The sequence below is a fragment of the Oryza glaberrima genome, chromosome 5 (assembly GCF_000147395.1).
Source record: "Oryza glaberrima chromosome 5, OglaRS2, whole genome shotgun sequence".
Classification (NCBI taxonomy): domain Eukaryota; kingdom Viridiplantae; phylum Streptophyta; class Magnoliopsida; order Poales; family Poaceae; genus Oryza; species Oryza glaberrima.
Window position 1 is genome coordinate 18,868,169 of NC_068330.1, and position 22,812 is coordinate 18,890,980.

General features: G+C 44.6%; 3 protein-coding genes and 1 pseudogene across 3 annotated transcripts; all 4 read right to left on the bottom strand.

The window, feature by feature from the left end:
• Nucleotides 1-4,668: 4,668 nt before the first annotated feature.
• On the bottom strand, nucleotides 4,669-6,569 carry LOC127774408 (protein GL2-INTERACTING REPRESSOR 1-like). The gene has a single exon (XM_052300650.1). It carries the CDS (start codon nucleotides 6,110-6,112, stop codon nucleotides 5,714-5,716), a length of 399 nt encoding a protein of 132 aa, XP_052156610.1. The 5' UTR covers nucleotides 6,113-6,569; the 3' UTR covers nucleotides 4,669-5,713.
• Nucleotides 6,570-11,347: 4,778 nt separating this feature from the next.
• Nucleotides 11,348-12,314, bottom strand: LOC127774238 (transcription factor DIVARICATA-like; annotated as a pseudogene).
• A 1,912-nt stretch (nucleotides 12,315-14,226) lies between these two features.
• Nucleotides 14,227-15,623, bottom strand: LOC127772756 (transcription factor DIVARICATA-like). The gene is made up of 2 exons (XM_052298718.1): nucleotides 15,161-15,623; nucleotides 14,227-14,763 (listed from the first exon to the last, which is right to left on the bottom strand). Exons 1-2 carry the CDS (start codon nucleotides 15,517-15,519, stop codon nucleotides 14,577-14,579), a joined length of 546 nt encoding a protein of 181 aa, XP_052154678.1. The 5' UTR covers nucleotides 15,520-15,623; the 3' UTR covers nucleotides 14,227-14,576.
• A 3,071-nt stretch (nucleotides 15,624-18,694) lies between these two features.
• Nucleotides 18,695-19,843, bottom strand: LOC127772755 (transcription factor DIVARICATA-like). The gene is made up of 2 exons (XM_052298717.1): nucleotides 19,373-19,843; nucleotides 18,695-19,105 (listed from the first exon to the last, which is right to left on the bottom strand). The coding sequence occupies exons 1-2, from the start codon at nucleotides 19,732-19,734 to the stop codon at nucleotides 18,919-18,921; spliced, it is 549 nt and encodes a 182-aa protein (XP_052154677.1). The 5' UTR covers nucleotides 19,735-19,843; the 3' UTR covers nucleotides 18,695-18,918.
• Nucleotides 19,844-22,812: the final 2,969 nt, after the last annotated feature.

Sequence of the window (22,812 nt, forward strand, 5' to 3'; positions counted from 1 at the left end):
CTCTGGCTTCAGCGTTCAGGGCACCCCTACTGGGATGGCCAGAAGGCTCCAGTCGAGCGGACCGTCTTCGACATGTTCGCGGTATCCACTTTCTTCGTGCCCGGAAATGGTAAGTCCATGCTCTTCTGGTCTGACCAATGGATCGACGGCCGTTCAGTGGCATCCTTGGCCCCGGATCTCCTCTTCGCCGTTCCCCAGCGTCTCCGAGGTTCACGCACGGTTGCTTCTGGCCTAGCGAACAACTCCTGGGTCTCTGACATCCACGGTGCCCTCACTGTCCCAGTCATCTCCCAGTTTCTCCTTATCTGGGATGCGGTGCTTCACGTGCATCTCTCGCTGGGTGTCGAGGATCGTCTCGTTTGGCGCTGGACGTCTGACCAGCGCTACTCAGCGCGTTCGGCATACCAAGCATTCTTCTATGGCCAGCATTCCTTTGCATGTGCTAATCTTCTCTGGCATGCAAAGGGTCCTGCTAAATGCAGGTTCTTTCTTTAGTCTGCTTTCTAGCAGCGCTGTTGGACAGCTGATCTCCTCCAGAAGCGTGGTATCGATAGTCACTTGGTCTGCCCCTTCTGCGCCCAGGATGTTGAGACGACGATTCACATCCTCCTCGACTGTGTGTTTGCTCGGCAGGTCTGGCTCCGCGTGCTTTCGCCTCCTAGGTGGGCTGCCCTCTCTCTCTCTTCCCCCCCCCCCCCCCCGCGGTAGCTGGTTCCAAGACTGGTGGTCGTCTTGCAGGGCCTGCTTACCTGAGCATCTCCACGACGGTTTCGACTCCCTGGTGCTGCTAGTTTCTTGGCAGTTGTGGAAGGAGCGGAACGCTAGGGTTTTTGACTCTGCGCTCTCTTCTGTCTCAGTGGTTCTGGAGTCCATCCACTCGGAGGGTTGTCTGTGGTCTTTAGCTAGCGTTGCCGCTTTTGGGGATTTTTTGGGAGTTTAGCGTGCCTTAGCACCCTCCCGTTGTCTTTAGTTTTTTGGAGTTTTTTTTTGTTTTTTAGCAGTCGTAGTTCTTTTCTAAGCTTCAGTTTTCTATTTTTGCTTTTTCTCCCTCCCCTGGCATAAGCCGGTCTGGCTGATTGCGTCGTGTAACTTAAATTCTTTTCTTCTAATATATTGACGTGCAATCCTTTTGCGCGTTCGCGAAAAAAAAGTTCAGCGCAAAGTTTGGATTTTGGTTCTGTGTTTAGATCCAAAGTTTGGATCCAAACTTCAGTCCTTTTCCATCACATCAACCTGTCATACACACACAACTTTTCAGTCACATCATCTCTAATTTCAACCAAAATCCAAACTTTGCGCTGAACTAAACACACCCTAAATATATGATGCTGATAACTTTATTAAGTCTATTTGACTATTCATCTTTTGTATAAATATTCATGGTAATAGTCTAATAGATAAGCATACAAAACACACTTCAAATATATATAGACTAAGAGCAAGTTTAATTGGAAAGTTCATATTAGAGTTAATATATACTCCCTTCGTCCCATAAAAACGAATCTAGAACCGGATGTGACACATTCTAGTACTATGAATTAGGTTGGTTTTTTTATAGGAAGGGAGTATATAGTAGGTGAGCTATAAGATTGTCTCAGTTTTTTTGTCCTATTTTTTTTCTCTCATATATACATTTAATGCATTTATCTTGAAGTATTTGAAGAGCTAATACTATTAATTTTTCTATTTATCGTACTTCTTCACATAAGTTATAGTTGGCTTATAGACTACTATTAAACTTGATCTAAGGGCGTGTTTAGAATAGGGGAAAGGAGAAGATTAATGAGAAGATATAGATACTAAAACGAGGTAAACCATTAACACATAATTAATTAAGTACTAATTATTTTAAATTTAAAAATTAAATTAATATAATTTAAAAAAGGTAAAAAAAAGGTTCCGTTTAGTATGTCCGGAAACGTGCGTATGTAAAACGAGAGACTTTCTCTTTTTGTCGTTGAAAAGGACACACCCTAAAAGATCAGGCGGTGGCACTCTTTTCATGTACTGCTTAACAATGTACTAACTGAGCAAATATTATTGGTCAATTTTTGTAGAAATAGTCTATCATATATATTTAAAAGAGCAATGCTACGTGTACTAAATTTTTCTTATTCAACTTTTACTAACAATCATCTCAACCGTTTGATTTAAGTAGATGGATGTTATAAAAAATCTAGATACACTCATAGCATGACACATAAGTGTTAGTAAGAATTTAGTGTAAGAAAAAGTTAGTACGTATATACGTATTTCCATATAGACGTATTTCCGGCCTTTTGACCAATCCTGGCTTCGCCTTCATTTGCATGAGTTCCACCTCCATGCATGCATATATCAGATGCGAACGGATCAGATGTAGATGTACTGTTGTACAACTATACGTAGATACGCGGATATATGCATGTATTCAGAAGTTCTTTCTGCCGGTATACGCATTTATGAAGTACATATTGCGTACAGTCGGGTTCCAGCTAGTGCTGCATAGCTAGCTACAGTGCTAGCTAGCTCCTCCAATCAGATCCGTACGCACCAGGGGTGTTGGCTCGGCTCCACTCCAAATTCTTGTCTAGTAGTACTGTCTTGGATTGTAGTACTCTAATTACTAAATTTTACCTTAAACGCTAAATCTAAAATAAAGTTATAGAACAATCTAAACTCATCTCTACCTCTGTTTATTTGTAAAAACACTTTAAGTAACTTTACTATCTCTGTTGGAACTAAAACTGTTTCAGGAGAGGTAGCGTCGAGCTGAAGCTTAACCAAATATGCCTACCTCTAGATTTTATTGGAGAGAGTGTCGAATGAGATAAAATTAATTTACAAATAGTTATGATTAATTAAAATGAGTAAGTATATATAAAGAAATTAAATAAGTTGTAGTTGGTTGAGATACATACTCAACAAGCTAGGTGAAAAAGTAATTATATTGTGGGACAATTTTGTTAATAATTAATATTATGTGAAAAAAAATTAAATATGTGAGACAGAGGCAGTACCCCTCCGTCCTAAATTATAGGGCGCCCCTTTTTAAGAAAAATCAAACTCAATAGTTTTTGACTAATAATCATACTAACTATATCTATACTAAGTATTATGCATGTTATATCACGAGATTCATATTTTGAAGTATTTTCATGTGACGCTAAATTCATATTTTTTGGGAACATAGAATGAAATAAAATAATTGTCAAAGTATGTTATTGAAGATCGTGTAAAAAAATATAGACTTTATAATTTGGGACAGAAGGAGTAGTAAACAAAACCACCAACTTTTGAATCAGGGGCAGATTCAACGTGTGTAGAGGGGACTTGAGTCCCCCTACACCCGTTGGTCCCATGGATACCCCCAAGTCCCCACCTTTAATTTTTTTTGCAATAGTTGATAAGATAGAAGATACTAAAGGTCTCTGAATAGCTAGAGGTTGAAGAAACCATGTATTGGTATGTTGAGATGGTGTGTTTAATACTAAGATGATATGTTTATTCCGGTATACTCGGTATGTTGAATCCCCAAACGTTTTGTTTGTGCATCCGCCCCTATTCTAAACCAATAAAGCTAGGACTTGTTTTTTTTTTTTTCGAAGAAAGTAGTAGATATATATTCGGTTAAGTCCATCCACGTGGGACGTACATTCTGCACATCGATCGAGCTGGTAACAACGACAAACGTTAATTTTTTTTTTGTACTAGCTTAAATGACACACTACGGTGGATCTCCTTGCTCTAGCCCATGTAATTGTCTGAATCCTTGATCTTGTAGCAAGTACTTTTTACCGCTTCTAGGAATAGAAATGGGGGAATATCCCTTTAGTTTGATAAAAAAAGATACGGTTGACCGCTAGCATAGTCAAAATAGGTATAATGCAACCTGACCTTCCTCACATTGTTTTAGTTAGGGAAAACTTTTACATTTGGTTATCACATCAGATATACGGATATACATTTGAAGTATTCAATATAGTCTAATAACAAAACAAATTACAGATTCCGTCAGAAAAACGGCGAGACAAATTTATTAAGATTAATTAATCCGTTATTAGCAAATGTTTACTATAGCACCACATTGTCAAATTATTGCGCAATTAGGCTTAGAAGATTTGTCTCGCAATTCACACGTAAACTGTGTAATTGGTTTATTTTTTCACATTTAATACTCTAGTTATGTGTTAAACATTCAATGTGATTAGTGAAAAGTTTTTTATTGGAAACGAAACGAGGCCTAAATGACTCACAAAATTTTCTGACGACTGTCCAAGGTCGTCGAGCCTTAGTTCCGTCGAAGGTTAGCTTATAATTAAGTTTGGCTCGGCTAGGTAGGTGCTGTTTACTTCCCAAATAAAATTTTCCGCGCTGTAACATCGAATGTTTAGATATATATATATGGAGTATTAAATATAGAAAAAAAAAACCAATTACACAGTTCGCTAGAAAATTGCAAGACAAATCTTTTAAGCCTAATTGTGCCATGATTTGACAATGTGGTGCTACAGTAAACATTTGCTAATGATGTATTAATTAGGCTTAATAAATTCGTCTCGTATTTTTCTGGTGGAACCTGCAATTTAACTTAATTTTGAAGTATTAGACGTAGACTAATAACAAAATAAATTACAGATTCCGCCTGTAAACTACGAGACAAATTTATTAAGCATAATTAATCCGTCATTAGCAAATGTTTATTGTAGCACAACATTGACAAATCATGGTGTAGTTAGACTTAAAAGATTTGTCTCGCAATTTACATGCAAACTGTGTAATTGGTTTTTCTCTTTCCCATATTTAATCCCCCTGCATGTGTCCAAACATTTGATGTGACGTTTTTGACCAAAATATTTTGGAATCTAAACAAGGCCTAAAAAACATGTTTCTATGCAGGTAGCGCTGGATTGTCCACTTACGTCCCTACGTACGAACGATTTGCTTTGATCCAACGAAAGTACTTCGAGATGCCGGTGCTTTGAGGTACCAAATCGTTTTCGATCGTTGGGTCTAACTGATCCAACAATCGAAAACGATTTGTTATTGTGAGGTACTGATACCCTTGAGATATTTTTTTTTGACCGGATTAAATCTCAAGAACAAATGAACGGTGCATCTGCAGTAGTATTGCACCGACCGCGCTCTGTTCCACTGAACCGAATTTACACCGTGCGCGTCAAGCCTGCATGTTTCCGCCTGACGCCGAAGGACAGGGGGCATTACGTTCCGCGCGAAATCCCCCGAGAGACAAAATCTTAATCCGTAGCAGTAGTACTGCCCCCGTACAGATCTTAAAATCATCATCGACGATCACTTTCAGTCACCAGGACATGTGTACGTACGTACAGCACGCTGCACGCCACTACTACTACAACACTATCACCACGACGACAACGCAGTAATTAAACGCACGCGAAATTATTACCTAGACCCGTTCCATTGGCACCACCCAATTGATCCATGGAAGAACAGGTCTACGTGATAATTCCGTTTTTTGATCAACTCACACTGTCACACACACACACACAGATAAGAGAAGAAAGAACACGAAGACGCATGCAGTAGAAGCTAGCTCGGCGACGATTGGAGTACTGGAGATAAGGTCTAAGCTTTAATTTGGAATAATTGATTAGCTAGAGCGTCATGGCGACCACGGCGGCCAGGTCAGCTAGCTCGGCTCCGGCCGGCGGCGACGTCATGCACGTACGCGCTCGAGGTGAGAGGGGTTGTGTCAGCCGCGATGCTTGCCCTTGCTCTTGCCGGCGCCGACCTGGCGCGGGTCGGCGGCGGCGGCGGCGTCGTTGAAGTCGAGGAGCACGGTGCTGTGGCACTTGGGGCACTTGGGGTCCTCCCGCGACAGCATCACGTACATCATGCACCGGGGGCACCCGGCCAGGATCATCCCGGACGACCCCCCGCCGCCGCCGCCGCCGCCCGCTTCCGGGCTCCCCTCCGACGACACGCACGAGCTCGGCGGCGACGCCGTCGACGACGACGACGACGACAGCCTCCTCGGCGAGCTGCTCCCTCCCACCACCCCCGACGACGTCCCCCCTCCCCCGCGCGTCGACGGCAGGTTCACCCGCGCCTCCTGCAGCTTCCCCCCCTTTCCACCATTGTTCCTGCTCATCTTGCACCCAAGCTAAGCTAGCTAGCTCTCTTGCAGCTAGCACACGCACTGCAACTCTGCAAGCACGCGCGCGCGAGGTGGGCTTTGTGCGTGCCTGGGTTTTTGTGGGGTGGTGGTGCAGCTCCAGTTTGTGTTATATAACGAGGCCGAGGCCGAGGCGCTTTGCATCGCTCGATCGATCGATCGCTAGGGCCGGCGTTGAGGTGGAGGTGATGGTTTTCTTTATTGCCCGATCGATGAGCAGCAGCAGCTCGCATTTACATCCTTGCTTGCTACGACTAGGGAGCTTAATTAGCTCTCTCATCACTACACTCCTCGCACACTGTATTCCGATGCTAGCTAGCAAACAGCTGCTTGATTGATTCCCCATTTTGGTTTTAAAGTAAGCACACTATGACACACTACACACTTCACACAGCTAGCTCCTTCTCTTTCCTGTGGTTGAGGATTTTAATGTATTAATTGGATTGCGAAATCGGATGGGAAGAGTCATGCGAACATTATTACGGATGACATAGACTCGTATATATACGTCAATATATCCATTCATTCATCCATGCTGGTAATTCATCCGTGTTGAAATGGAAGTGAGAGGGCACGCATGGTGCGTGCATTGCATGCATGGCCAGGTACGGAGGATGCGTCAATGAGCTAGCTGGATGTACGGCCCATTGGTGTTACTGTCTGGACTGGCTGTGACTGCAGTAAATATTTACCTGGTAGAGCATATACCGGAGCTGTACGTTCAACAGAAAGTCTGCAACTGCATTCAGGGGCTAGTGCAGTGCGTGGATCCGTACTATACTGGAGTAGTATATCATCTTTCATTTTCCATGCATAAATATATTTACTGTTGCTTCTTTTTTCGAATAAAAAAATAGACATATGCAGTTGCTAATTCAGATAAGATCTGTACACTGTACGTAGCACTTGCTTGCGACTTGCGAGGAAGACCGTATAGTGTTGGCCTCTGAATATTCCCAGCTGTCGAATATTGAATCCCTCAGCTAGACCCTCTGTTTGATCTGTTATTGTCTTATTGATTTGGTTTCTAGCTCTTCAGTGTTGTTCATTTCCCTTCTTGCTTCTGATTTCCCTAACATTCATGCATCCCTGTTTCCGCGCGAGTTAGCGAAGATGCAGCCAGGCTGTTGACTAACAGACTGCAGTTTGTGCAGACAGAAGTGGTGATGCAATCGTGCGATTGATTTCAGTTTCAGTAAGACTTTGGCATAGACTCTGGCTCAGATTAAGAAGCCAGGAAAGTTCTTAAAAAACAAGCTAGGAAAATGTTACTGATAAAAAAAATACTACTCCATAAGTGTAGAACTTGCCCAGTTGTCCCCAAGATGTGCATGCACATCGTCCGCATAATAAAAGATCACCATGTTCCTGGCACGCTTCTGTTTTGGCGAGTTAATGGCATGCGTACAAGCCAATTAAGAACGAAATTTAAGTCAATCTGCATGGAGTACTAGCTAGTAGGGAAAACAGCAGTGTATTATATTGACACATCACTCATCACACATGATGAGGGTACATCAGGGTTTTACGACTGCTAGGTGGCATACACCTCTCGGGGAAGCTAGAACAGAACGCTGACTGTGAAGAGGTGATTGCTTAGAAAACAATCAACAGAAACTGAATAGTTCCCGGAGGCAGGCAGAGACATTTAGCTAGCCAAATTAAGTTCAGCAACATCACCACATTGCATCATGTCTATCCCTGACCACCGGGGAGGAATTGACTTTGTGCTGACTCCATCGTCGTCGACCGTCGTAGGCTCTCTCTGCTTCTTCCTTGTCAAATTCGGGACCACGCGAGACTAGAGACGATTGGAATTATACTGGATTTTGCAACGACGACGATGAGCACCAGTCAGAATCACACCCACATTCACCCTGGTCTCTGAAAGCGCAGGTCACCGCGCGCGCGCGAGATCTCCATGGGATAATCGGGTTCAGGCCCCTGCCTCCTCCTGGTGAACAGGCCATAAATAAATTTTCGGTCCGGAATGCTTCCGCGCGCCACTACTACGCCTCAACTCAACATAGCGCTGTCACTGAGGCCCAAAAGGGGAGTGTACAAGCACATAAATGGCACTGACGTGGTTGTCATTACGGGCCACAGCGCGCAAAGCAAAGCAAAACACTACTGCCGCTGCTGGCTGCTGCTGCGCTCCTCCTATACGATGGCAGCCATGCTCAGCTCGCTCGCTCTTACTTAATGGAGGTGCATAAATAAGCTTGCGAGATAGTGGTTGGTGTAGTTTTTGGTGTATTTTTGCAAGCTCAGCTCGCCATGTGCCGGCCTTTATGTCACGCCAGGAATCTTAAGCCGGACACGAGTTGATGAGATGCTTTGCTAGCTGCTGCTGCTGTGTGGCAGCCTGCCCGGCGGCGAGAGGAGCGTACAGTGTGACTCAGCGTGTGAGTAATCACCATCATCCACTGATCCTGAATGAGACCATAATGCGTCCATGCTATATATGCGACTTGAGCTGGCGAGTTCGATCGCGTGACGAGGAGATCGGATGGGCCATAAGCCCGTGATTCGTTAATTGAAGGAGGCTGTTCCAACGGCCCATACGAGGCTGTGCCTCACATTGCGCCAGGCTTGCGTGATCGGCGTGGTTGGATGGGCCGAACCTGCCGCGCTCACGTCGAATTGGGCCCACCGGCGGCCGCCGCAGCACAGTTTTGGTAACTCGAGACTTGACCCCCCCTCCCCCCCCCCCCCCCCCCCCCCAAAAAAAAAAACCTGAGGAAGTCCGCTGGTTCTGACCCCGTTCTCGTCTTGAAACGGAAGGCTTTTACTACCTACTCCCTCCGTCAAAAAATAAATAAATAAACCCTAGATTTCCGTGCTAACATTTGACTGTCCGTCTTATATAAAAAAATTTTATAATTAGTATTTTCATTGTTGTTACATGATAAAACATGATTAATACTTTATGCGTGACTTATCTTTTTAATTTTTTTCATAATTTTTTTAAATAAGACGGACGGTCAAACGTTAGACACAGAAACAAGGGTTTGTCTTTTTTTTTTTAACGGAGGGAGTACAGTATAGTTTTAGTATTTTTTTTTTCTGACGGATGTGAAACGGTCCGGTAAAATGAAGGGGTGAAACGGAACGCTTTGACGCTAACGTTCCCAAAAACAGAGAGCTGGTACCATGGGAAAAAAGAATTGCTGGCACCACTTTGAGAATAAAGTAAGAGGTTATGATTACATTCCAAACATATCCTATACACATAAACTTTTTATACACACCAGTTAATAAATATCACAAAAAATTCTATAAAAAGTTAGACACATACTTACAATAGTATTACACATATCTGTAAAGTTTCACATTCAAATTCATTATTTTTTCTTCGTAACAAAAAACAATTAAAAAATCTGACAGTTTTAATGATAAAAATATATTAGAATTTTGTCATTTTTGTTACAGGTTGAAATACAATGAATTTGAAGATAAGAGTTCACAGGTAGGTGTAATATTATTGGAAGTACATGGCTAATTTTTTATAGAGTTTTCTGTAATATTCGTTAGTTGGTGTGCACGAGAACCTTGTATGCATAAGATATATTCCCTACAAACAATCTCTATACTGATCTTCATACTTGGGCAACATTTTTTTTTCAAAGACAAACCTCAAAAGAAAACGGGTGTCCGTGTAGTTATTACTCCATATTACTCAATCCGTTCTAAAATAAAAAAAATTAGAAATATACACTTATTTTGGAACGGAGGATATACTTGCTAGAACACCGCAACCACAATATCTTTCTATGCAAAGAAGTATTGAATCTGAGCAACGATGCTATCACAATGAATAGAGATGGTGAGCGTCCCATGGCAGCGTCATGGCTTCTCGAGCTAGCTCCTTCCCGGCCTCCGGACGACAATGATGTCGCTCCTCGTCGAACCGCGTGGACAGTTTCGGAGATGTTGTTTACTCCCTAGCACACGGCCTACCGAATTAGATAACGGTGATTCCATGGGCATCATCTAGCCCTGGTTCGCTCAACAAAGGATTGGCGTGATATAGCAGGCTCTTGATGGCACAACACAATGGTTCATACCTGGGAACAACGCTGATCAGGAGGATTAATTCTCCTCTACACCTCTCTTCCTAGACGGTTTGACCACAATCACCTTGTGGTTGTGCCTTCATCACTAGTAAGGGGCCAGAGTCATCTTAGTTTCGATTCACGATCTCGCTTTTGCCAACAACTCATCTGCTATTTCTATGGACCTTACGAATTTTGGGCATGTGTTAGTGATATTATCATCGTAGGATAGTGCCTATAAAGAAAGTTACAGATTATGGTGTGTATAGCCGATTACAATTATGCAAATACTAGTAGGCATGGTAAGGTCGGTAGAAAAAAAAAAAGAAAGAAAGAGCAACTAAAGCTTTTATGGTGAAAGCAGCAGCGGTGCAAATGTACATATAATCTAAAAGTACTTTTTTTTTACAAAGAACATCAGCAATTTATTCTACCTATATATCTAACTTTCCTTCAATAACAAGCATTTTGACATATCGATCTGTATACTAGCTAACACATATACGACGCGATTACAACAGAGAAAAAATATATTTGTGTCTTTTTTTATTTGTCTTGTTCATAAAAAAAACAATGATAAGGGAGACAAGGTAAATATATATTAATGCAACAAGAAATACACAGCCATATTACATAGCGATGCTATCACACTTTGAACACAGCCTAGTATACTAGGGAATGTCTACTTTTGTCTTAATTATCGGTGATCAATCAAGCAATGGATATGTTTTTTTAATTATGAATAAACCAGTCGTTATATGTTAGCGGCACAAATCTACTAGTAGACATGTACCTCATTATTTCCATGGTGACAACGTGTAAAGTATGGAAAATAAGTGCTTCAGTTCTCTCCTTAATTTGCAACAGTGATACTCAACACTACCGTTGATGATAGTGTTGTCTCAAGATAGTCTATAATAACTCCCTACTTAAATAAGGATTAGTGTTATATTATCCACACAAAAATATGACACTTGTTCCAAGATAAGACATCATTTTGGATGATATATTATCCCTTCGTCCTCTCCTCGTTGAAATAAGGTTGAAAGCTACTTGGGGATTGCGGCAAATGTGACTAAACCCGGACTAGACTGGATCACGTTGCAAAACCCAGACTGGACCAGATCACGTTGCATATCCTCAACCGGACCATGCATTACGGGGTAGTGATGTCGTGGATACTCTTGCGTTTGGAGTCACTACGGCTGTCGGCACTGGCCTGACGGATGAAGAACTTCTGAGCATGGCTCGCCACCTGCGGCGGCGTTCATGTCTTCACCGACCAGCGTGAGATATTGCGCCAGTCGCCACGTCCATACTTCTCCAGCCTTTTTCCAGGAATAGCCTACGCATAATAATAAAAAAAAAGGAGAAAAGGAAATTAGCCGCGATCTGGTGTAGTCGACATGTAGTACTAGGTACTATAGCCATGTGGATAACTAGGGCCCACATGTCGGTGAGATGGGTGGTGTGGGCTAGGGAAGTAATCCGACAAAGAAAGAATAGAAAAAGTATCTATGACCACAAACAGTTCATCGATAATAGCAAGGGAAAATGACAAAAAAAATCCCATGGAACAAAATCGAGATTTAACTGCGTGGATCGGATATGTACATGTGCTCCTCCTTGGTCCAGGCCATGCCACGACGGCACTCATCCCCACCGCCGCCACCGCCACGGCCCGCGCCCTACGCCCCAACACGGCCAGCCACGTCGTCCTAGTAACCCGGGGACGCGATCATGCCATGCTCGATGAGGTTGACGTCGTCCATGAGTACTTGGTAGTGCTCCCAAACATCTTGCGCTAGGCGCCCTGGGAGTCACGAAGCCACAAGCACCCACCGGTTGTGCGTGTGCTCCGGGAATGCCACGAGTGCACTCTCGAACACCTAGTCCTCCACCTTGCTCCATAGCCTGCTGCTCGGAACTGGCGGTGCCGCCATCATAGCCGCTGCCCAAGATGATGACGAACCACCCATGCTGCTGCAGTAGAACGCATGCCTTCTCCGTGCTACGTACTAGTCTCTATCACACGAAGATTCGTGTGTAACAACTTACCATATGCTCCTGTGGAGGTGGTTATATGCCAATGCTAATGCTTTACATTGGATCTTGTGGCACATCGGGAGGAAATATGGATCACTTATAAAGATTTGGAGCAGGTGGTCGGCCCAACCCGGCACGCAGGAAGTGTGGTCCAACAATGTGCGTGCCCGTTGCGACACACCACGTTTTGGGCATGAGAGCACCGGGATAAGCTTACGCGTGTTGCATAATGGAATGGTGATGATGCGTAAACTAAATAGTTTAGGAATTACATTAAAGTGTGACTAAGGGGAGTAACATGAGGATTAGTCATTTAGGATAAACATTAATTAGAGTAAATCTGGAACACAAACTTTGTGGTTAGCTGGGTTTTAAAGTTTTCTCCCTTAGTTACAATTTGTGTGGACTAGTTGATTGAAGAGAGTGAACGGAGTTCCAGTCATATCATCTTTCATGTGGCCATTGATTTGATGATGAGATTGCATAATAATCATCTAGGAGTTCTCTTTTGGGAAAATAAAAACCTTCTTAGTGTTGGATATAAGTACAATGAATTTTCTCGTTCTGATATTGAACAACAGTATCATGCAACTAGAAAATGTATATTTGTGGCTTTTTTCTTGTCTTATTCGTAAAAAAAAAGTGGTAAACATTGATGAGGGAGACAAGGTAAACATTGATGTAACAAGAAATACACAACGATATTAGATAGCAATGCCACCGCACTTTGAACACTATGTAGTGCCCTAAGGAATGGCTACTTTTTTCTTAATAACCCGTTATTATGATTGAGAAACATTTTATATGGTTTTTTAATATTGAATATTACCGTTTGTTATATGTTAGCTACACAAAGCTACTAGTGGACATGTACCTCGTTTTTTCCAAGGTGAGAAGGTGTTAAGTATGCAAAACAAGTGCTTCAATTCTCTCCTTAATTTGCAACTGTGGTACTCAACACTATTGTTGATGATAGTGTTGTTTCAAGAATATCAGCCCATAATAACTCCCTATTCAAATAAGTTTAGGTGTAGTAATTATCTATACAAAAGTTTGACCCTTATTTCCTGGATAAGATAGCGTTTAGACGATGCAAAATATGGTTATCCGACATGAGTTAATACAATATGTGTTTGTCATCATATACAATTTTTTTCCTTATCAAGGACCATGCCAAACTTAGAAACTAGGTAAGCATGAAACATATAATATATAGATGGCAATTCTCTCCTTAATTTGCAATAGTGCTCTTCAACACTACTTCTGATGATAGTGTTGTTTTAAGAATATCAGTCCATAATAACTCCTTGCTTAAATAAGGTTAGGTGTAATAATGATCTATACAAAAGTACTTCCTCCGTTTCATAATGTAAGACTTTCTAGCATTGTCCACATTCATATAGATATGTGTCTAGATTCATTAAGATCTATATGAATATGGACAATGCTAAAAAGTCTTACAATATGAAACGGAGTATGACCCTTGTTTCCTGGATAAGATAGCATTTAAACGATTCAAAATATGGTTATCGAACCTGAATTAATACAAGCCATATTTGTCATCATATATAACTTTTTTTCCTTACCAAGGAACATGCCAAAATTAGAAAATAGGTAAGCATGAAACATATAATAGATGATACAAGTGAGGTGATGAGGACTCACTATCTAGGGAAAAGGGATGTTAGTCAACAAACGCTCGTTAACCTGACAAAGATAACATAGATCTTTCTTTAAACCAATGCAGACACTAGGCTTACCCTTGAGCAAATCATACCGGTACAAACATTCTTATCAATATCCATTTCAAATCTCATGTATGTGTCTGTTGCAAAACCGACACGGCAACGCTAACGACATGATTTTTATATATGCTTCTCCAGTAAGATGGACCGCGGTGTGCGAGAAGTAATGTAAACAGTCATCTAACACAATTTAATAAACTTGTTATTACGATGATTTATAGATGTATTGAAAAGATGACAGCTGAATGTATAACCCCATTGGCCTTAACAAGTATCAAACATGTGCAAGACTGCTAAACCCCTTTCAACAGTTAACTTACATATCACACACACGGTGAAATTAAAAGGATACATATATTATTCGAAAAGTACACAAACTACTATTGCAACACTTGATCTCATGTTCCAGCCAAGTAGCTTCAGCTATAGTCTAGCTACATTTTACACAGCAGGATAGAAACTAGCGGAGAGGGCCGATGACAAAACTCCCTTCGTTTTGTCTTCATTGAAATGAGGTTGAAAGCTACTTGGGGATCGGAGCAAATGTAACTACATCTGGACTGGACCGGATCATGCCACATGTCCTACCACACATCACGGGGCAATGATGTCATGGATGCTTTTGCGCTTGGAGTCACTGCGATTGCCAGCGTTGGCCTGGCGAATGAAGAACTTTTGTGCGTGGCTCGCCACCTGCGTTGGGGTCCGCGTCTTCACCGACCAGCGTGAGATGTTGCGCCAATCGCCACGCCCATACTTCTCTAGCCCTTCTAGGAACAACCTATCCATAATAATAACAAAAAATGTTTGAAAAGGAAATTATCCACGATCCGGTGTAGTAGACGTATAGTACTAGGTACTATAGCTGTTAGAAAACCTAGGGCCCGCGTATAAGTGAGATGGGTGGTGTGAGCTTGGCAAGTAATGCGACATAAAAAGAAGGTGAAGTATCTATAATAACCTCAAAGAGCACACCAAGAATAGCAGGGGAAAAGGAAAAAATACTACTCCCTCTGTCCCAAAAAAAATTCAACCTAAGAGGGGATCCCCTCCTAGCACAATGAATCTGGATAGCCCTTTGTCTAAATTCGTTGTAATAGGAGGGGATAGGTTGTTTTTTTTTTACGGAGTGAGTATGGAATAGAGCCGAGATTTAACGGCATAAATCATATGCGTACCTGTGTTCCTCCTCTGTCCAAGGCACACCACGGCGACGCTCATCCCCACTGCGGCTTGCGCCCTGCGCTCCGCCACGGCTGGCACCATCATCCCAGCAGCCCGGGGACGCGACCATGCCGCGCTCGATGAGGTCGACGTCATCCACAAGCACCCGGTAGTGCTCCCAGACCTCATGTGCCGAGCGCCCTGGGAGCCGAGATGCGACGAGTGCCCATCGGTTGTGCGTGTGCTCCGGGAACGCCACGAGCGCGCTCTCGAACACCTTGTCCTCCGCCTTGCTCCACGGCCTGCTGCTCGGCACCAGCGGCGCCACCCACGACGACGACGAGCCACCCATCTCGCCACCGTAGAACGCCATTCCTTTGTTCGAGTGCTACTAGTCTCTCTCTCTCTCTCACACACGTAGGTTCGCATGTAACAAGCCGTGCTCTTGTGGAGGCGGCTGTTTTGCAAATGCCGGTGCTTCCCCTTGGATCTTGTGGCACATTAGGAGGCAATTAATGGGCGGCTTATAAAGGTTTGGAGCCAGCCTCAGCCGCAAGCCCGCAAGGCGCGCGCTGTATCGGCGGCGGCGCACGGCGTGTGTGGCAGCACGCGAGGCCACGTTCGCCGCATGGCTTGTTATTTCGACCCGAGATCAATCCAAATTGCGTACAGCTCTTGTGCTCCCTAACCATGGCTAACAGATTCCCCCGATCGAAAAGTAAATTTGATGATGGGGTAGCACAGAATCAACTTTTTTCAGCAAATCTTGAACGAAGCAGTGACCAGAGAACTGTTCCGATGTGCTGCGAACCGCGAGAAAAATCCTACATTAATTCCTTTGGCCGCGGCCGGCCGAGTGCCGACGAATCAGCCAGTAGTGATCAGTCGCTTTCTCTCCCGTTAAACCCGTATCAAACTATCGATCAACAGGAATCTATACAGATTGGACACAAAAAGCCACACAAACATACCATGCAATCCTGGGCATACGGCTGTATAAAACCTGTAACACATACTTGCGTTTCCTCTCGATTTGACGTACGTTGCGCGGCTGTGTTATTGTGTACATGTCCCCGTCACGTTCATCGGAATCTCTCGCGTTGTCGTCACATAGTAGAATCGGTGGCCTGCCGCCGTCACTTTAGCCGTGATCGATCGATCGCGCCTCGACGTGGGCGTGGGGGCCGCGCCCGCGAGCGAGCGAGCATCGGATTCAGATCAGCCTCAACCGTTGGCGGCGCGGGCGGGTGGCAGGACGCGAGGCCACGTTCGCCGCGTGGCCCACGCAAAAAAGTGCGCGCACGGGCCGGCGCACCGTCCTCGTCCCAGCCGTCTGGAGATTTTTCGCACGCGCGCGCTTGCACTGGGCCTTAAGAGCAAGTTTAATAGTATAGCCAACCACTAGCTCCAATTCATCTATAGCCAATATAATAGCTTATGTATACAACAGTTACATACTACACTATTAATATCTAGTCCCACCTGTCATACACACACTGCGTCTTGGTGTCCGTGCTACAGCTGGCTACAAATCTGTAACCCGCTGTCCTTCTCTCTCCTCATTTATCTTCTTAAAATATGTTTGCTTATAGCCTGCTATTGTACCTGCTCTTATTCTTATCCAGAGATCTCGATCGTCCGAGCTCGTCATCGTCGCTCATCCCCGCGTGATCTCCCTGTCGCTATCTGTTTTTTTTTTCTGGAAGTATGTTACTGCTGAGTGAGAACCTGGGTGAGAGTTGGATAATGTAAGTGTGTTGTTGTTGGGTTTGGACGTGTAAAAGGGATATTTATTAGATAATTAGAGGCTTTGGTTTGTGGATAATGATGCATCATCCGGTCAGATATGCCAAGCTAGGTAGTTGAAGCCCACTCGAGAGACACGATCGAAGCAGATTATTCTGGGAGTACCGTGTGTGCGTACGTGCGTATTGCAGGGAGGCAGGACCGCTGGAGGCATTGCCGTCACGTGCATTGGTGAATTGTGTGATCTTTGATGCGTACCGCACTTACACTAGGAGGAATACTTCGTTGGACCGAGTCCTTCTGTAACATGGAAGAGTCAGGATTTGGATTGGGGGAGGATGATGCGCGGCCGGAACCCATCCCCTCTATCCTATACGTATACGTATATATAGTTTATACGTTGTATTTATAAGTATAAAATTTATATATACATATAGATTTTATATTTATATGCATAGTATAAAATTTATTATTTTTATGTATAAACTATGTATCTTCTAAATGTATATATGTATACTTTATTTATTTATTTATATGTATAAATTTTGTATTCATACATATAAAAATTTCTATGTACAACTATGTATTCATATTACATGCATGAACCGCCGATCTGATGGACGGCTTGGATCGCCTTCACGCCACTGAAGATGTGGATGGGGAAACCCTAACCCTCATTCTCTCCCAATCCCCTTTGGCCTCTACCGGCGACGAGCATGAGAGCGGACGGCGGCGATGGCAGCTACGGTGGTCCAGTGAAGTGGCTCGCGGGGGTAAAGGTGATTCCGCCGGGCGGCTCCAACATCATCTGCTGGGAGGGGCTTGGAGGGTGCAAAGGAGGGCGCTGCTCAGGGCAGCGTCAAGGCGAACCTTCTGGTCCCAGCGCGGCGGTGATGGTGGGGGGCGGGGGTCCAAGACATCGCGCGCACGGTGAAGCCGGCGCATCCATGAGGAGGACGAGGAGGCCAGCGGCGGCACCAAGGCACGCGCGGGCGAAGATGAGGCCCACACGGCGACGGCAGCGATGCCGCTTCACGGCAAAAAACCGCACTGTGTTGGGGTTTCCAGGTGGCTTAGGGTTCCAAGAAAACGGTGAGTAACCGAATCGAAAGAGGTTAAATTGATTAGCAGATACTTAATTTGATTTGCATATTTTAGGAATTTAGGGTGTCACTGATTTGGGATTTCTTAATTTGGCGATTTCGGGAAATTTCAATCTAGTTTAATCCCTCTTCTTACTTCTATTGCTAAGCAATTTCAGTCTAGTTTATCCTCTCCTTCGATTTAGGAATTTCTTAATCTTTTAGTTTTCCTTCTTCTCTTGATATAGTCATATATTTGTTCATGTGTTCACTGCTTCCATCTTTCTTCCCTTGTATTGTGGTGCATCTGATACGGTCCATTTCTCACGAAGAGACAGACGAAAGACGCGCAGGGGAGATCATGAGCAAAGAGGACACTCACTTGACGGACGAAAAATTAGCGCTAACATGGACAGAAATTTAGGTGACGAAAGGAAAATTATGAATATTTTAATTAGTTAAGATATATATTTTACGTACTAGAAAAAAGCCCGTGCGTTGCAACGGGTGAAGGCTATTTTAGTTTTATTATTATTGTTATACGGGTGAACACAATTTAATAAACTTATCATTACAACTATGAAAATGTGATAGCTGAATGTATAACCCTATTACCCTATTAAGTACTATCAAACATGTGTAGCAATGCTAGCTTACATGTCGCACGCACACGGTGAAATTAAACGGATACAAATATTATTTGACAAGTACACAAACTAGTATCACAACAATTGATCTCAGGTTCCAGCCAAGCATAGTTTTAGCTATTGCCTAGCTATATTTTACACAACACAGAGAGAGGAACTAACAGGGAGGGCCGACGACTAAACTCCCTTCGTTCTCTCCTCTTTGAAATGGGGTTGAAAGCTACTTGGAATTGATAGAAATACAACTAAACCTAGACTGGACCGGATCATAATGCATATCCTCGATCGGACCACACATCATGGGGCAGTGATGTCGTGGATGCTCTTACGCTTGGAGTCGCCACGGCTGCTGGCGTTGGCCTGTCGGATGAAGAACTTCTGCGCATGGCTCGCCACTTGCGTCGGAGTCCGCGTCTTCACCGACCAGCGCGAGATGTTGCGCCAGTCGCCACGCCCATATTTCTCCAGCCCTTCCAGAAATAGCCTATTCATAATAATAATAGAAAAAGAGAGAGAGGAAATTAGCCGCAACTCGATATAGTAGACGTGTAGTGCAAGGTACTGTTGCTATAGGGAAATCTAGGGCCTGCGTGTTGGTGAGACAGGTGATGTGGGCCAGGGAAGTAATCCGATGTGAAAAGAACAATATAATAATACCTAGGATCTCAAAGAGCGCACCGAAAATAACAGAAAAAAGGAAAAAATAACATGGAATAGAACCGGGATTTGATGGCACGTATTGGACACATACCTGTGCTCCTCCTCAGTCCAGGGCACGCCACGACGACGCTCATCCCCACCACTGCCACGGCCGTGGCCGGCGCTGTTGTTGTCGTCGTCCCAGCAGCCCGGGGACGCAACCATGCCACGCTCGATGAGGTCGACGTCGTCCACGAGCACCTGGTAGTGTTCCCAAACTTCGTGCGCCGAGCGCCCCGGGAGCCGCGATGCGACGAGCGCCCACCGGTTGTGCGTGTGCTCCGGGAACGTCACGAGCGCGCTCTCGAACACCTTGTCCTCCGCCTTGCTCCACGGCCTGCTGCTCGGCACCGGCACCTCCGCCACCCCCCATGACGATGGCGAGCCACCCATGCTGCCGAGGTAGAACGCCATACCTTCGTCTGTGCTACTAGTCCCTCTCACACACTCAGATTCGCGTATACTTGCTGTGCTCTTTGCTTAGGCGGCTGTATGCAAATGCCGGTGCTTAGATAGCCTTGGATCTTGTGGCACAACGGGAGGCAATGGGCAGCTTATATAGAGATTTGGAGCGAGCCTCAGCCATGTACACATCATTTGGTTCTGTTGCATTTGTCTTGATCAGGATGATGATAAGAAAAGGAAGAGATTAGCTCAGAAGATAGTGATGAGCGAGAGCAACCGAGAACTGGTAGTACGAGCTAGAGTTCCTTGTCGCGGTGCGGGTCTAGTGGGCGCCATGTGTCCAGCCGCTTTTTGGATGGATTCGGTGATACGGTCGCGTGGCGCCGACCTCTTCCTTCTCTCCTTGGCCGCAGGCCCTCGCGCAGCCAAACCAACAGTGCGGGAAAGGGGGGCATGATGGAGACTGTTTTAATCCCTCGAGAGGATATACCTCGTTCTTTATATGTCACTTAAATAGTAATAAAAAAAATTTTAAAAAATTGCTAAGGTGTATTAACATGTGATATAACACTCCACAAACATAAAAGTTCAAATTCAACTTCTACATCTCGTAACGAAAAAAACAAATTGAACCACAGCTAGTTAACATATATTCAGAGCCAAATTTGTTTTTTTCGTTGCAAGATGTAGAAGTTGAATTTTTTACTTGCATGTTTGTGGAGTGATATATCACATATTAATACATCTTCTTAAATTTTTTTTAATTTTTTTATATCCATTTAAGTGACATGCAAATAACAAGAGGATATTCTCTCTAGGGATCAAAATCCTCTTCCGGGCATAATGAGGAGGATTGGGACGGCCGATTCCAACGCCACGAATCAATCGGCACTTGGGGGATTATTCCCAGCCCGTATGATGGTATGGGATCCGCGCCCGTGCTCGCCAGCGCGTTGTATCTGCTCGTGCCGTGGCCACGTCCAAACCAGAGGAAGCAAGCTTGCTGGTTCCGGCGGATCGTTGGGCTATTTCGATTGGAATATTTTCTTCTTCTTTTTTCCTTTTGAGGGAATTGGAATTTATTCCTTCTTATGTTATTATAAAGTTTTCGTATCTCCTTCTAATAAAACACCAAAAGCTTATCAGTTGCATTTTGAAACACCAATACTTAAATTCACTCCTTTTCTCTTATATGCACATGTTTGGGCTACATGATATATTTTGTCTCGCGCATCTTCTGGTCACGGGGTGATCGCGCGCGTGCTTAATTTTTTTCCACAGGAACGTTCCGAATGCGGGCGCCAAATGATGCATCTGCAGCACCGCGCGTAGGACGAGAACGAGAAGAACAAGAAAAAAAAAAATCGGTGGGCGGCGGGCGCCGCCCACGTTTGGATTCCCCCCCGCGCGAGTGACGCGAGCGCCGGACCCATCCCACCACCGGATCCCAACCGCCGTGCCGTGGGCCGCGTGCGTGGGCCAACGCAGCGGGCAGGATAAGATCACGCAGCCCACCAGAATTACCCGGAGCACCACTCGTCTCCTCTTCCCCCCCTCCTCTTTTGCCGCACGACACGTCACGCTCACGGCTCATCCGCGGATGCCAGCAGCCAGTAGGAGTACTATCTGGGACCCAACAACCATTCTTCTCTCTCGTGTCGTGTGTGATCTCTTGTAAAGGCGCCGGATCTGCCTGAGCTCTGGATAAATCTGTGGCACGTATCTGTGCACGCCTGTGCGACGCACTAGTTTACCTTATCCGCGGGCCTGATCGGGCAAGTTGCATGCTTGCATCCCAGAGCGGTGGTTGTGCTGATTTGGTTCTTCACTTTCAGCCGTACGCGCGTGTATGCTGACAGGAAAGGGAGATCCATCGATGGATCACTCCTTTTTTTCGTTAATCGGTGTAATCGATTAGCCAACCAGTTAACGTTCAATGATTAAAGAAAAAAAAAAGGCATACAAGCATCGCGGCCGATCAAGATGGAATCATGGACTATTACACGGTGCGTGCGTCATCCTAAGATGCGATCAGCAATTGATCAACGTGCGTATTTCGCCTCACCGTGATTCGTTCACATCGCTGGCACAAGCGTGCATTGCAAAAGTAGGGAGGAATCATCGACTCATCGTCTGTACGACGTTCGCAGCCGAAAGAAGCCTAGCTAAGATCCCTTTCTTACTGAAGAACGTGTGCACGTACGTACGTGCCAACTCTCGCGGCCGGCCATGTAATTAAACTAAACCTGGGGCGTGTAAAATCTGGTCTATCTCTGCACTGCACTGCACTGCAGCTGTGAATTAAACTGGATATGTCTGCACACGCATCGCCGGAGACCCGAAGCTTCCTCATCATCGACCGGTGCCGATTGGTGCATGCCTAACCTTTCGCGATCGATCGTTTCTCTTTTGTGCGCATGCTCAGTATGCGTCTGGAATCTGCACGCAGAGGCAGCAAGCAAGCATGCTCGCTTATCGATCGATCGATGGATGGCTCGAGAAGATGAGGTGAAGGTTCGGGCGTGGAAATGCAGGTCGATTCGGTCGGAATCTGATTCCAGAGCGCCGTGATGATCATTGATCAGGATCCGTCCAGCGCAAGGGCTCGGTGGACGGTGACTGCTGGAAATGCCTTTCGGCTCGGAAGTTGCCTAGCAGTGCAGCTAATTAGGCCGCGCCCGCTTGTCTGCACGAGTCCGTGTGCGTGTGTGTGGCCCAAACCCGATCCGAGTCCAAAGCTGGCCCATCCCTGGATGAAGCCCCCCTGCAGTCTATCTTTGGCACGGTTCACTTGGGGTTTCTTCAGAATATAGGAATTTTACAGGAACACTTCAATTCCTTTAAAATTCTTCCAAACCGAATAGGCCCTTAACCGTGCAAAACGAGGAATCTGTTTGGTTTCTCAAACAAATTTGACACTAGTAGTATGGCGTGCGAACAGTGATTTTAGCCACACAATATGCATCTGGTGAACTGGGATGCCAACCAAAAATACCCCCACTGATTATTCTTTCCATATATAATAAGAACTTGATTTGTGTAAAATCTTCAGAAAAACCTTGCATACGATATGTACGTTTGCAGCGA

Bases quoted from the DNA above. Each gene is read 5' to 3' on its own strand.
- LOC127774408 (XM_052300650.1), bottom strand. From the start codon at position 6,112: ATGAGCAGGAACAATGGTGGAAAGGGGGGGAAGCTGCAGGAGGCGCGG.
- LOC127772756 (XM_052298718.1), bottom strand. From the start codon at position 15,519: ATGGCGTTCTACGGTGGCGAGATGGGTGGCTCGTCGTCGTCGTGGGTG. The intron at 14,764-15,160 runs GTACGCATATGA...TATTATGGATAG, and splicing joins TGGACAGAGGAGGAACACAG to GTTGTTCCTAGAAGGGCTAG.
- LOC127772755 (XM_052298717.1), bottom strand. From the start codon at position 19,734: ATGGCGTTCTACCTCGGCAGCATGGGTGGCTCGCCATCGTCATGGGGG. The intron at 19,106-19,372 runs GTATGTGTCCAA...TATTATGAATAG, and splicing joins TGGACTGAGGAGGAGCACAG to GCTATTTCTGGAAGGGCTGG.